The 12,452-nt window shown below is 40.5% G+C and overlaps 1 protein-coding gene across 1 annotated transcript; it reads right to left on the reverse strand.

Moving 5' to 3' along the window:
• Positions 1–1,217: 1,217 nt before the first annotated feature.
• Positions 1,218–3,691, reverse strand: LOC149819970 (BTB/POZ domain and ankyrin repeat-containing protein NBCL-like). The gene is made up of 2 exons (XM_089982900.1): positions 3,239–3,691; positions 1,218–2,234 (listed from the first exon to the last, which is right to left on the reverse strand). Exons 1-2 carry the CDS (start codon positions 3,689–3,691, stop codon positions 1,344–1,346), a joined length of 1,344 nt encoding a protein of 447 aa, XP_089839026.1. The 3' UTR covers positions 1,218–1,343.
• Positions 3,692–12,452: the final 8,761 nt, after the last annotated feature.

Raw genomic sequence — 12,452 nt, forward strand, 5'->3', positions numbered from 1 at the left:
ACATATAGGATCACAAAACGAATCGTATAAGGAAAGAACATGTAATGTAAATGGAAGAATTTCAAGAAACATAAAGGGTACTTCACTTATTACATGAAACAATCATGACCACAAAGAAGCCCCCAAATGTAGGATAGATATTATGCTTCCACATTTTGCTGCTACGAGTAAAACGCAATAATGACACTTATACGCATCATAGAAAAGTTCACCATATCAATCATACACCCTTGAAAAGCTCAGCAAGAGTGGAAATTTTACATCACATAAATCATCCTGTCTGTGGTGGCATCGCATTATGAGAGTAAAAGCACTCAAAAAGCACTCACATGTCAACTAAATAAAATATGGATAAGGATGAACACACAAGAGGGAACAAGATGCCCATTTAGTGAGTATTGAAATCAGAAGGGGAACAAGAGGCCTAAAAGGAGAAAGCAAAGCAGAAAAAAAAAAGAGCAAACCAGTAAAAATAGTATAAAAAAAATGAGAGATCTTGGTGTAAGCAGCTATCAATATAAAGTACCGTGCACGCATTTTTTTGTTGCATTCATGCAAGACAAAGACCCTTTTGGACAGTGGTTGAAGAATACAAGGGACAGATCCAATCATGTAACCAAAAGAGGACAGCCGTGGTCTGTAGCAAAAACAGCCACCTAAAATTTTTCCATCCCACCATCATAAAAGCTAGCAAAGAAGAGGATGCTGGGAGTTACAATGGAGAGCTATTGCCTCACCCTTAAAAATCATCAATCTCTCTGTAACATCGAATATGGAGAAAGAAAGGCTAACTCTAGCTTGGACATATATAGAAAGTTGATGATCCCATTCCCAACTAAAGAGATAAGGAGAATCTCAATCGCAATCCTCGTAACAATAATAATAATATAATAGTATATATATATATATATATATATATATATATAGAGAGAGAGAGAGAGAGAGAGTTCTCTCTACTACATGTTACCAAGATTGATAGTCCTGTGCATAACCATGATATCAAGGAAAATTGGGTGTCGGTGGAACACATTACAATCACAGTAAAGGAAAAAAAACTTTCTAAGCAAAAAACGAAAAGAAAAAATATTCGTTCAATAGAGAAAACAAAATTATATATTGGGGGGATTGGGTTTGGTGGTTTTGAGCAACCTCCTAGCCACTACAGGCCTTCTTTGGGGGGGGTGCTTGACCTGATTCAGAAGAATTCCTAAGCCTGCTAAAAATTTAGTTTAAGCGTGAGAGTACTTTCAGTATGTGGTGAAGTCCTCATGTTTGTTTACTCCCATTCCACAACAAAAAAGGTGATTCAAATTCTGAGAGTAAAAAAAGGCACAGAGAGTTGGTTAAAACCCATGAGAATAGAGAGACCCCGGAATCTGATTACAGTACCTCTCACCATCGTTCCCGGATTCACCATCGTATTTACAGCCCAAATCTGCACCACCAAGATTGAGATAGACAATCTGGCCTTCCATGCCAGGCGCGCCGACGGCACCATTGCATTCATCTCGGGAGAGGACTAACGCAGCAGACTGCACCAGCTCCAAGCAGAGCCGCAGCTTGTTTGGCTCAATGTGGGGGAGGCAAGGGACTGCACCCTTGAACAAGAAGTCAGAAGTGAGCGACCGGAGGATGTCGATCGGTGTGGCGCCGTCTGCCGCCCGGACGTTCGGGTCGGCGTGGTGATCCAGCAGCACGGCCACCATGTCCGGGTTCACCATCTCCGCGGCAATGTGTAGTGGCGTCTTCCGGATGGGCTCGGCCCGGTGGTTGACGTCGGCCGCGCCAAGCTCGAGCAGGGCCTTCACCACCTCCCGGCTGCAATTCGCGACCGCATAGTGGAGGGCGAGGGCTTCATCCAGGTTCAGGCCTTCCCCCATGACCATGAGCTTCACGAGCTCGACGTCGGAGGAGTCGAGTGCCCGCTGCATCCTCCGGATCTTCTGTGGCTTGTCGTCGCCAGTCGTGGCGGTGGGGGAGGAGGAGCAGGTGGTGCCGCCCATGTCGTGGAGGAGGGAGCGGCGGGAGAGCGTGGAGTTGAGGCGGAGCTCCTCAATTTTGGAGACGACGTCTATGGGGAGGTGCTTGGAGAGGATCTCTGAGGGTAGGCCTGAGTTTGCTACGAGGCGGGAGCAGGTGGACCAAAGGTGGTGCATCTCCTGCTTCCTCGACGCCATCAGCACCTTCATCACGTCCTCGATGGAGGCTTTTTCAACCATGGCCGCTAGCTGTTTCTGCAATGCAACCAAGAAAACAGTTTCTGTTTCTCTCTCTTTCTTGTTTGCTTTTTCTTTGTCAAGCATTTAACACAAATAAAGCAAGATAACAGCAAGTAATATGGAGTAGGAGTCACCATTTATTGTCTTTTTTCTTTTTTCGTTCCACAAGTGCTGTTTGTCTTGGTTTTGAAAGAAGAGGTTGGTTTTTGAAGAAAACGCCTTACCCACACACAGACCACAGTCATTAAATTGAAATGTAAGAGAGAGTTCTCATGTACAGAACCCATTTTGGAGAGAGCAAAATTACATCAGCATTATGCATGTAAGAGAGAGAGAGAGAGAGAGAGAGAGAGAGAGAGAAGACTGGGTACTGCTAGCCTAAAATTAGAACCCCATGACTCGAATTCCATAATCTTCTTCTCACTAGTAGAAAAATAACTTCGAACCCAAGTTTCAGCTGCCACAAACAATTTCTTTTAATTAACAAAGAAAAACAAGTAATCAAAAGGTTAAAAAAAAAAACTGTCAAATAAACAAAAGCCATAAGAGAAAACAAACCGATAAATCAAAGGGAAAAAAAGCTCAAAGAGTTTCAACTATCAATACGCAATCATAGAAAGCCTTTTTTAGCCATGAGTGCGTCCATAAGATGATACCGACAATACCCATCATAAAGATCACAACACATATTTCTCCCCACCCATCAGATTTGCTACAAACCAAAACACTTCCCTCCGCTTGAGAACCAAAAAACACACAACAAGAAAAAAGAAACCCAATAATTTCTCCTCTCCACCCTCCCAACTCCAATTCCCCAAGAACTGTATCCAAAACCCCACTATTCTTCTTCCGTTCCTTCATTACCCCACCATCTACAAATATACAAAACCACCACCACATAAAAAAATAAAGAAAGAAAAAGAAATCGAAAGAAGTTAAAAACTCCAATAAGTATATAGCACCAAAAATACAAACAGGCACCACCATCATCACTGAAGGCCCTCAAGCAACCAACCAACCTGAGTGAGAATCGCCAACTGTTCGACGCCAAAGTACTGAGAGGCGGAGAGGGTGTCGAGGGCGAGGTCGATGGCGGAGGTGCAATGGGTGTGCCAGCACCCACGGTCGGTGCAATTGGGCCTGGGCTCGTGCTTCTGCGGCACGATGGACACCTGCCCGCTGTAGAGGAACTGCAGCAGCAGCAGGAACACCTCGTAGCCGACAGAGTTGACGGGGATGACCTGAGATACGCCACCCATCCTCCCCGGCTGATGCTGCCCCCGCAGCACCACCTCCGCCTCCGGTGCGCAGAAGAACTTCCTAAAGAAGAGGCTCCTCGCCGCCAGGATGCACCGGTGCGCGTGCACCAACCGCCCCTCCACGCTGAACGTCACGTCGCTGAACGCCTGCCCGTTTATCATCAGGTTCAGGTAGTCCAGTGACAGGGACTTCATCGACTCTTCGAAGCTCATCTCTCTCTCTCTCTCGTCCTTCCCTTCCCCCGACTTTTCTTTCCTTCTGTAACTTGAGATATAGATAGATGGACAGATGGGATTTCTCAGTGTCTACTTTAATTTTTTTTGGGGGCTTTCTTTTCGGTTGGGATTTTTTTTCACAGTTAGGATGTCATCTGAGAGATAGTGAGAGGGGCTTTGGGGGTCGGAGAGAATTCACTCATTCATGGAAGGATGATGGGATGCCTTTTTATTTTATTATTTTTCTTTTCTTTTTTTACAAGTGATTATTCACTTGTGTTAATGTGAGGGGAGGAAAGAAAGTAAAAACTTGTGTGGCTGTGATGGGCGGTGAAGGTATTAAAGAGTTATATAATTCAAGGAACTGAATGATTTGGTGGTGGCAATTTATGGGATTGCACACGGTTCTTGCATGGAATGACTTGTTTGTCCTGCTACTGGTGATGGTGAAGGCCCACACACACACTTCTATCCAATCTAATTGGGGTATGGGAACAGTGGGATGGAAGCAACCTTTTTTTAGACAACACCTTGTGATAAGAGTTGCTTGCTAGTCTAATGATTATGTTGTTGAGTGATTCACTAATTTATATTTAATTGGTCATCAAAGATTTGTTTAGTTGGGGCCTGTGGAACGTAAGGCCCCTTAACTCCAAACATTAAGGTTGGTTTACATTGTTTTATTTAAGATTTATGGGTTTTTTCTGTTTACTGCTTATTTAATGACTTCACCAAACCCAGCTCTACCTCAGGGAGGAGCAGCTCATGAAATTCCCCAGTCTTCCAATCTTGAGAAGCGGCTATTCTCCACTCCTATATGAAAAAAAAAGTTTGAAAGATGCAGGGAGTCATTGGCTCGAGTGCTCAAGCAAATAATTTGAGCACAAAATCAACACTGCTTTCACCAATGTTATCAAAACAAATTTCAATCGGCCGATTAAAAAACAATCTGATTTGATCCAATTCAGACCGATTTATTCTTTTCTTTTCTTTTTCTTAAAAAACCAATTCAGTTAATAAACGGATTTTAAGATTGGTTTTGACATTAGTGAGTGAGCATATTTCTTTTTGGAAGACCCTACCGGTTACAATTAGAATTAATTTGCAAGAATCACACATCAATTTGAAAGGGGGACTTAATTGTGAGTGCAACCACACCTAAACACACAGAATTTTGTTTCTTTCCTACTTATCAACTATAATTATTGCATGCATAGTTGCCTATAAAAAAAATTTATTGCATGCATAGTCCAAGAGAGAGTATTGTGGTAAATTTTCATCGGTTGGGGCCTGCTTGTGTTTTTTCTGCTTTTTTATTGCATGCTGCCCACAAAAGGCACAATGAAAACTCTCTTTTTTTTCCCAAATAGTGTAGGGCCTGCACCCTGGGTCTCCCTTCAGCAGAGTGTACCGTGGTGTCGGCTGGATCGTGGGGATTCGTGCAGGGGTGAGGTGATGGACTGATGGAGTGGAAGTGGGGGTCCTTAGATGAGATAGACGCAGGGGGTTCCACACACGTGTGAATGAGGGTATGGGGTGCATACTTGAACAGTAAAAGGGCAGCCTCTTGTTGGTATTTGATCATTCTTTTCCTCTCTCTTCTGAATATATTAACTGTAATTGGTATAAAAAAATATTATTAATATCAATATTTATAATGCATGAAATAAAAAGAAAATGTTGAAGGTCATCATGTCCATATCCATTAGATTGACCCATCAGTGACTGTCTTATGATTTGAAACACACGATATGACGTTTGACTAGTCATTCTTCCAGATCCTTCCCCCCACTATTCGGCATGTATCTGCCAACCTCTGCCATTCTACTCTTTGAAGTATGCAAGTTATGTATGTGGGTGTGTTTGTATATACATTTATTTATATTATATGTATACATACAAATAATGTTAAATATATACTTATATGTTCAGTATACCATATTGGTAGCCCCACAGGACTCGGGTTGACATATTAAGGCTACATTAGGCACATTTATCCACAGGACGAATGGGCTTAACCTTGGTCTTGGTCTTGACCAGGTTCAACTCTGCCTGGGTCAGAGTGCTCCTTGGTAGATGAAACTATTTCAGAGAGTTCAGTAAAAAGCACTAGGGTTGCCCCATTTTTGTGGCATTGGTAGTTGGCTTGGACTATGACTCAGCACTGGGTTGGTCTTTTTTTTTTGGGTCAACTCTTTAGTCACACGAACAACCGGTCAAGTTGGCTCGGCCGTGAGTCCAAGCTTAGTTCATGTACCAAAGGTGAGTTAATCGGTTCCAATTTTGTCCTCGTGATCAAGCTCACATTGACCCATGTAACCCCCTTATGCTAACATAGTCAGCACCATGGCCCCAACCTAGAGGAAATAGAATCTGTAGTCAGTCAACATGGTTGATGTTGGCGCCTGAGCTATAGCAAGAATTGTTGGTTATTATCCGTGCCACATAAATGGGATGGTATAAATTTCACCACTGGGTAATGTATAAATTGGCACAAGCCCAGATAACAAGGGCAGCACCTCACTTTTCCAAAGTAAATTTAAACATAAAGAGGTTTTCAACACTCAAGAAGCCAAAAGCAGAGGTAAAAAATTAGTGAAAAGATAAAGTGCAATATGATGGAACAAATATGTGCATTAAGCACCTGATCACCCTCCATCTTGGGGACAGGCCTGTCAGTTGCGGGGCCCAAGTCCTGATGGAGGGCAATCAGGTGCTTAGTGCACAAAATTTTGTGCCATGTGATTGCACCCGATCCGGACTCAAAAAATTAAAACCTCCTTCAAAGTAATAACGGATTTACCACAATTGGGCCTTTTCTTACTTCCTATATAATGAAAAAAAAAATCCTTGAAAACATATGCCATTAAACGTGTAATATCAATCTAAGACACGTTTTATATTGAAGGCCTTCATCTAGCACCAGAAAACTCGGTCTATGTCCTTCAAGATTTAGGGCAGCTTTTGTAGCATGTACTATGTACCTTACCAAAAGTTTTGTTTCGAAGGTTTTTCTTTTTCTTTTTTTCCTTTGGGTACCCTGCATGACAATCACTAAAGAAGAAGATCACTAGCCCATGAACAGCAGTTCAGTACTTGGAAGATGTTTTGGATACTGAGACAGTTTTCTCATGATAGTTTCTGCAACTATTCCAAGGAGACCAAAATAAAAATCCATACCAGTTTCAAGTTGTCTTATGTGAACAGAAACACTGTGATAAAAGACTGGTGGGATGAAGCAAATTAGTCATCAATTTCACATAAGCAGAATTAATTCATGACTTGTTGGTAAAGACTAGCTGAATTACCTCATAACCTGATCTCATTCATCTCAGGCTTTGGGTGCAGGTCCAATTAGGAATGTTCCCAGCCCTATCAATCAGTAGGATTGTGGGGGTATTTTATCTAAATATATGGATGCAAATATATAGATCATAGATAATGGACTTGGTAACAGATGCCCCAAATAGGAGAGGATACATGCCAAATTGGCTTCTTCTTTTAGCCAAGCTGACCCCACAAGGTTGGGTCAGGATCCACCCTAGGTGAACTAGTTGCATTTGAAGTGTATGAAAGATGGTGAAGTCAGCATGTTCCAAAAATGGTGGAAATAAACTACTAATTTAGTTAACAAATATCACTTATGTGCCAATCTTGACCAATCAATTTGAGTGCTGCAAAGCCGTCAGTACTTCATGGACTGAGTGATTAGGCCAAGCATGAGATAACTAATGACCTAATCACCTTTCTATTACATATATCTGTATATCTGCAAATTGCAATTCTAACAGCACATGAGGGTTCCGCCTTCCTGGTTAGTGGCGACTATAGTTTGTCACCTGACATACCATAGGAGGATCTCCTTGCTGAAAGGTCATATATATATATATATATATATATATATATATATATATATATATATATATATATATATATATATATATATATATATATATATATATATATATATATATATATATATATATATATTGGAGCACTGTAACTTGAGGTGGTACACACTTGATTTACATAGATCTAACCTCCAAAAGCAAAATCTAACCCTTGGATCATGTTTAGCATGCATGTGTTAAAGTTGACCCAAGTATGATTTTTTATACCATTTTTAAACCACTTTTATTTTCATGAATTGTAAGCCATTGATTTTCACCTTATCAAAAATAGAATATTATGATGTATTAAACATGATAAAACCTTTTAGCATAGTAAATAAATCATGCCAAACACTTCTATGTGGTTATATTTACCATTTGGTGGTTATATATATATATATATATATATATATATATATATATATATATATATATATATATATATATATATATATATATATATATATATATATATATATATATATTGGCTTCTTAGCAAACAAATGCTGAACACATCTATATTGATAGTTTTTTTTTTTTGAGGAGAATCTAAATGGTCAGATTGAGTCATACAACTTGCACTTATAATTTTTAGCTCATCAGTTCCTTACCTTCACTAGGAACAAATATATATAGAGAGAGAGGGAGGGAGAGTAACTAGAATATGAGAATTAGAAATATGGCATTTCCAACAATTTTTTGCAAATGCAACCATGTGGATGTGATTTGCATGGTGAATTTACTATGAATCAACCATTGGATCATGTATTTTCAACGAAAAAATATGATTTTTGAATGCTTGGATATTTATAAAGATTACGAGCCATTGATTGTAAAACCTTAAAAAAATCACGTTTATGCATCAAAATTGAATGATTCAAGTGCAGGTTCTTATAAAACAAAACATGTAGATCACATATGTACGGTTAGATTCAAGAGAAAAGAAATCCATGAAAATAGCGGTTCACACATTAGTTCTCATATTCTAGTGATTATATATATATAATCACTATAATATGAGAACCAGAAATATGGGCATTTCTATCATTATTTTGCAATTTCAACCATGTGGATGTGCTTGGCATGACGAATTTGCTAGGAATCAACCATTGGATTGTGTATTTTTGATGAAAAAACATGATTTTTAAATGCTTGAATATTTATGAAGAATATGAGCCATTGATTTTAAAGCCTTAAAAAAATCGAATTTATGCATCAAAATCAGATGATTCAAAGAGTGTGTTCATATGAAACCAAGCATGTAGATTAGATTCAAGAAAAGAGAAAAAATAATTCATAAAAATTACAGTTCACACATTAGTTCTCATATTTCGAGTTCTCATATTCTAGTGACTATATATATATATATATATATATATATAAAAGGGGAAGGAGTTTGAGCTTAAAAGCATGCGTGCATCTGCAAAGGACTACAAAAGTTGAATACCAAACAAATGGCAGGCACCCAAAAGAAATGATGGTGCACCAAGATAACTCTTTTTTACCATAATGGGTAAAATTTGGAAAGGGGCTTTTCGGTGTAGCCGGGAGAGAGGTAAAGGAGCTGAAAGGTGGGAATTCGAAGCAACCGACTAGGAAGAATTTGAAGCGTTTCCATCATCGTGGAAACTTGATCGGCGTCCTCAACGGTGGTGCTGGTGCTAAAAGCGATTATTGGTCACCAGTGGTTGCATTGTCTATTCTGTTCTCCATGTGATTCACAAATTACCTCCATGCTGCCAAATGGCTCTAACTTAATCTTCCAAATATTACTGCCTCTGATAAAAATTAATGAAACCCTAAAAGGCACAAAATATCAGGCCCACCTTTTTTTTTTGTTCAAGAGGACAAAATATCAAACTCCTGTTCCAGCTCTCTCTCTCTCTCTCGTAGTTACCAGGAAGGTAATTGCGTGAAGCGGAAGTGAGAAAGTAAGTATTAAAAAGTAGTATGAAGCAGGATTCATTTTGAAAGAGAGTGTGAAAGCGTATGAAAAGCAAAAAAACGATGTGGAGAAAACACAGGATAAAAAAATATAAATATTAACATAAAAAACACAAACAAAATATGAAGGGAGCGAGGGGGAAATGAGGAGGAATCGAGTGTGATACTTAAATTAAAGATGCATGAGGGAAGCAATTTGAGAAGCCAGCACACTTCTCCGAGGGCAGGTTATATGTACACAACCCCCCCCCCCTCCATCCGAACATGCACTGTAGCTGTTCTCGGGGTCTCGACTGAGCACCGCGTGGTGCTCAGTTGGGTGTACGGGGTGTCGTACACCAGCCTACAGACTGTACGGTGGTGTACGGTACCCCGTACACCCAACTGAGCACCACGCGGAGCTGAGCCGGGACCCCTAACATGCACTGTAGCTACAGTCAGTCTTCGGGGGAGAACAGGCAACACCATTTCCACTTCTCCCTTAGAGAGGTGCTCTCTCTCTCTCTCTCTCTCTCTCTCTCTCCTGTGAAAATTGGATTGCATCACTCCTATGTTGAGTTTGAAAAGCAAGCCCTGTAAAAGTCTGCCACACGTGTACTGGAGAGTCAGTTTTCTTCCTAAAACCTCCCTGTACACGTGAAACACACAAATACACACCATGTGCATGCACATTTTACTAAATAATTGGTTCTTCCTAGAGTTATAGGGATGGCAGTGGACGGGGGGAAAGAGGGGCCCCGCCCTGCCTCGCCTGTTTGGACCGGAGATGAAGGGTATGAAACGGGGATGGAGGTGGGGACGAAGGTTAAAATTCATCCCCGTCCGTGGATGGACGTGCACTTTTCCCCGCCCCACCCCGCCTCATCCCCGTTTGAACCGGGGGTGGAGGACATGAAACGGGAATGAAGGCAGGGGTGGAGGATAAAAAATCCACCCCTGCCGGGGATGGAAGCAGGGGTGGAGGATAAAATATTGAGGCGGGGTGGGGGTGGAGACTTTGTCCCCCGCCCCGCCCCACCCCTGCCGTCCCTCCAGGTAGAAGGATGTGAATGGTCCTAATTTTGACTCTTTTTTTCATTTTTAGCTTTATATATATTTTTTAAACTGGTCGTACTAATGTGATCTACATAATTTGCTTAGTAAAAATCAGTTTTTGGACCATCCAATTAGGACATGTAATTGGGCATCAAGAACTTCAAAAAATGAATGTCCTACAAATTTTTTCCGGATTGTATCGGTTTTTGAGGACCACAAAATAAAATAAGTTTTTCAAAAAACTGGTGTTATTTGTGGCTATTTATTGTTTTTCTTTTGCCAAGTAACTGTATTAAAAGAGTCCTTATTTTTTTTTAATGACAAAAGCTGGGGTTAGGCATACCCCTACCAGTTATACAACTATATCATTGGGTTTTGAACCTGCAACGTCCCAACACAAGGTAACGTGCAGTAGGTGCTCCTATCAAACAAGCTAAGCCCCCGTTGGTAAAAGAGTCTTATCTTATTAGTGATATTGATTCAGTGTAGCATCACTAATCATCAGCAGGCAGCTTTAGAGGGACCTTTTCCAATTTGTGCACAATTAAGCACTTGGTATCATTTTTAAAAAATACCTTTTAAGCATATAACAATAAAAAATATCAAATGTGATGATGGCAAAATGTCACTGTTTTCGATATTTAACCTGAGGAAACCCCACACCCTGCCGGGAGACTTCGCCGCCATCCTCCGGCAGGCAAACACCAGGGCCTATGCAGGGATTCAGCTTATGCAAGGGATACCACTCACAGTAGCCGAACCCCGCTCCAACTATGCTGTCCCCTTTGCAGTGGCAAAATGCTATTTGCCCATGAAAAATTTATTGGTTGGTAATGGACATGCTTACACAATCATGCTCTCACGCACAATGTGAAACTGAGGGCATGAGACAGAGAAAACGAAAGTCTGAAATACAAGATAGAGAGAAAGAGAAAATGAAAGTCTGAAACACGAGAGAGAGAGAGAGAGTGTCTGTGTGAACGTCTGAAAAACATTCACGCTTGTCCTGCAAATTGATAACCAAGCTTTCAATTATAACTAAATGATTGTACGTAATTGGGGACACACAGTTGAGACTCTGAGACGGTCATTGCTTTTAAAGAGAAAGGATCAATCTGACAAATCAAGGGAATAAAATCTACCACCTTTTGCATACGTCCACGAAACGCTTTGAAATCTGAAAAGCATGATTGTTTCTTAAATTGAAATTAATACATTCATTTCTAGTGGCAGAGTTGCCTTGTCATGTCGTCAAAATACTGAAACCTAGCATCTTAGGGTAACAATCAATTCTCTCCTTTTTTTTTAGAGTTAAATCTTTCTTTTGAGTGTGGTAACAATCCATTCTCATGTCATTGTCCTTAAAACTTGAAGTTTTAGTAATTGGCATGAAATCTTGCCAAATTATAGAAATCACAAGTTTTTTACTGTTTTCCTTGAAAAATTACTGCCCACAAGATAAGACTCAATGTTTTTTTTTTTACTAAGAACCCAAAACTAGGTCACTTAATGGGCCTGCTTTCCTTCAAGGTAAGTTGATAAGGCAACTTCCAACATCCCAACAGATCCCTTGATTGGTGATAAGACTCAATGTTAAGGAAGAAGTGTCACATAGCTAATGTTTTTTTTTTTATTATACAAAGAAACTGCATCCAAGATCAAACACCTAGCCATGTTGGTCTTAGCCTACCATACCTATTGTCGTCATTGCAGGCATAAAACTCTCTAAGTGCACCTCTCCCTCAGGAGCCACTGTTTCACCCCATGAGACTCATTCTCTCTCTCAATCCAACAATCTCCCCAATGGAGGGGTTTGCTAGGACTAGTAAACAAGTCGAGCTTGGCTCGTTAAGGCTACACTTCTGCTCTTTGCGAGCCAATCATGAGCC

Source organism: Nuphar pumila, chromosome 12 (genome assembly GCF_984573655.1).
Source record: "Nuphar pumila chromosome 12, dmNupPumi1.hap1.1, whole genome shotgun sequence".
NCBI lineage: Eukaryota > Viridiplantae > Streptophyta > Magnoliopsida > Nymphaeales > Nymphaeaceae > Nuphar > Nuphar pumila.

Excerpts from the sequence above, each read along its gene's own strand:
- LOC149819970 (XM_089982900.1), bottom strand. The coding sequence starts at position 3,691 with ATGAGCTTCGAAGAGTCGATGAAGTCCCTGTCACTGGACTACCTGAAC. Across the intron at positions 2,235-3,238 it reads AGTTGGCGATTCTCACTCAG|AAACAGCTAGCGGCCATGGT; the intron begins GTTGGTTGGTTG and ends GTTGCATTGCAG.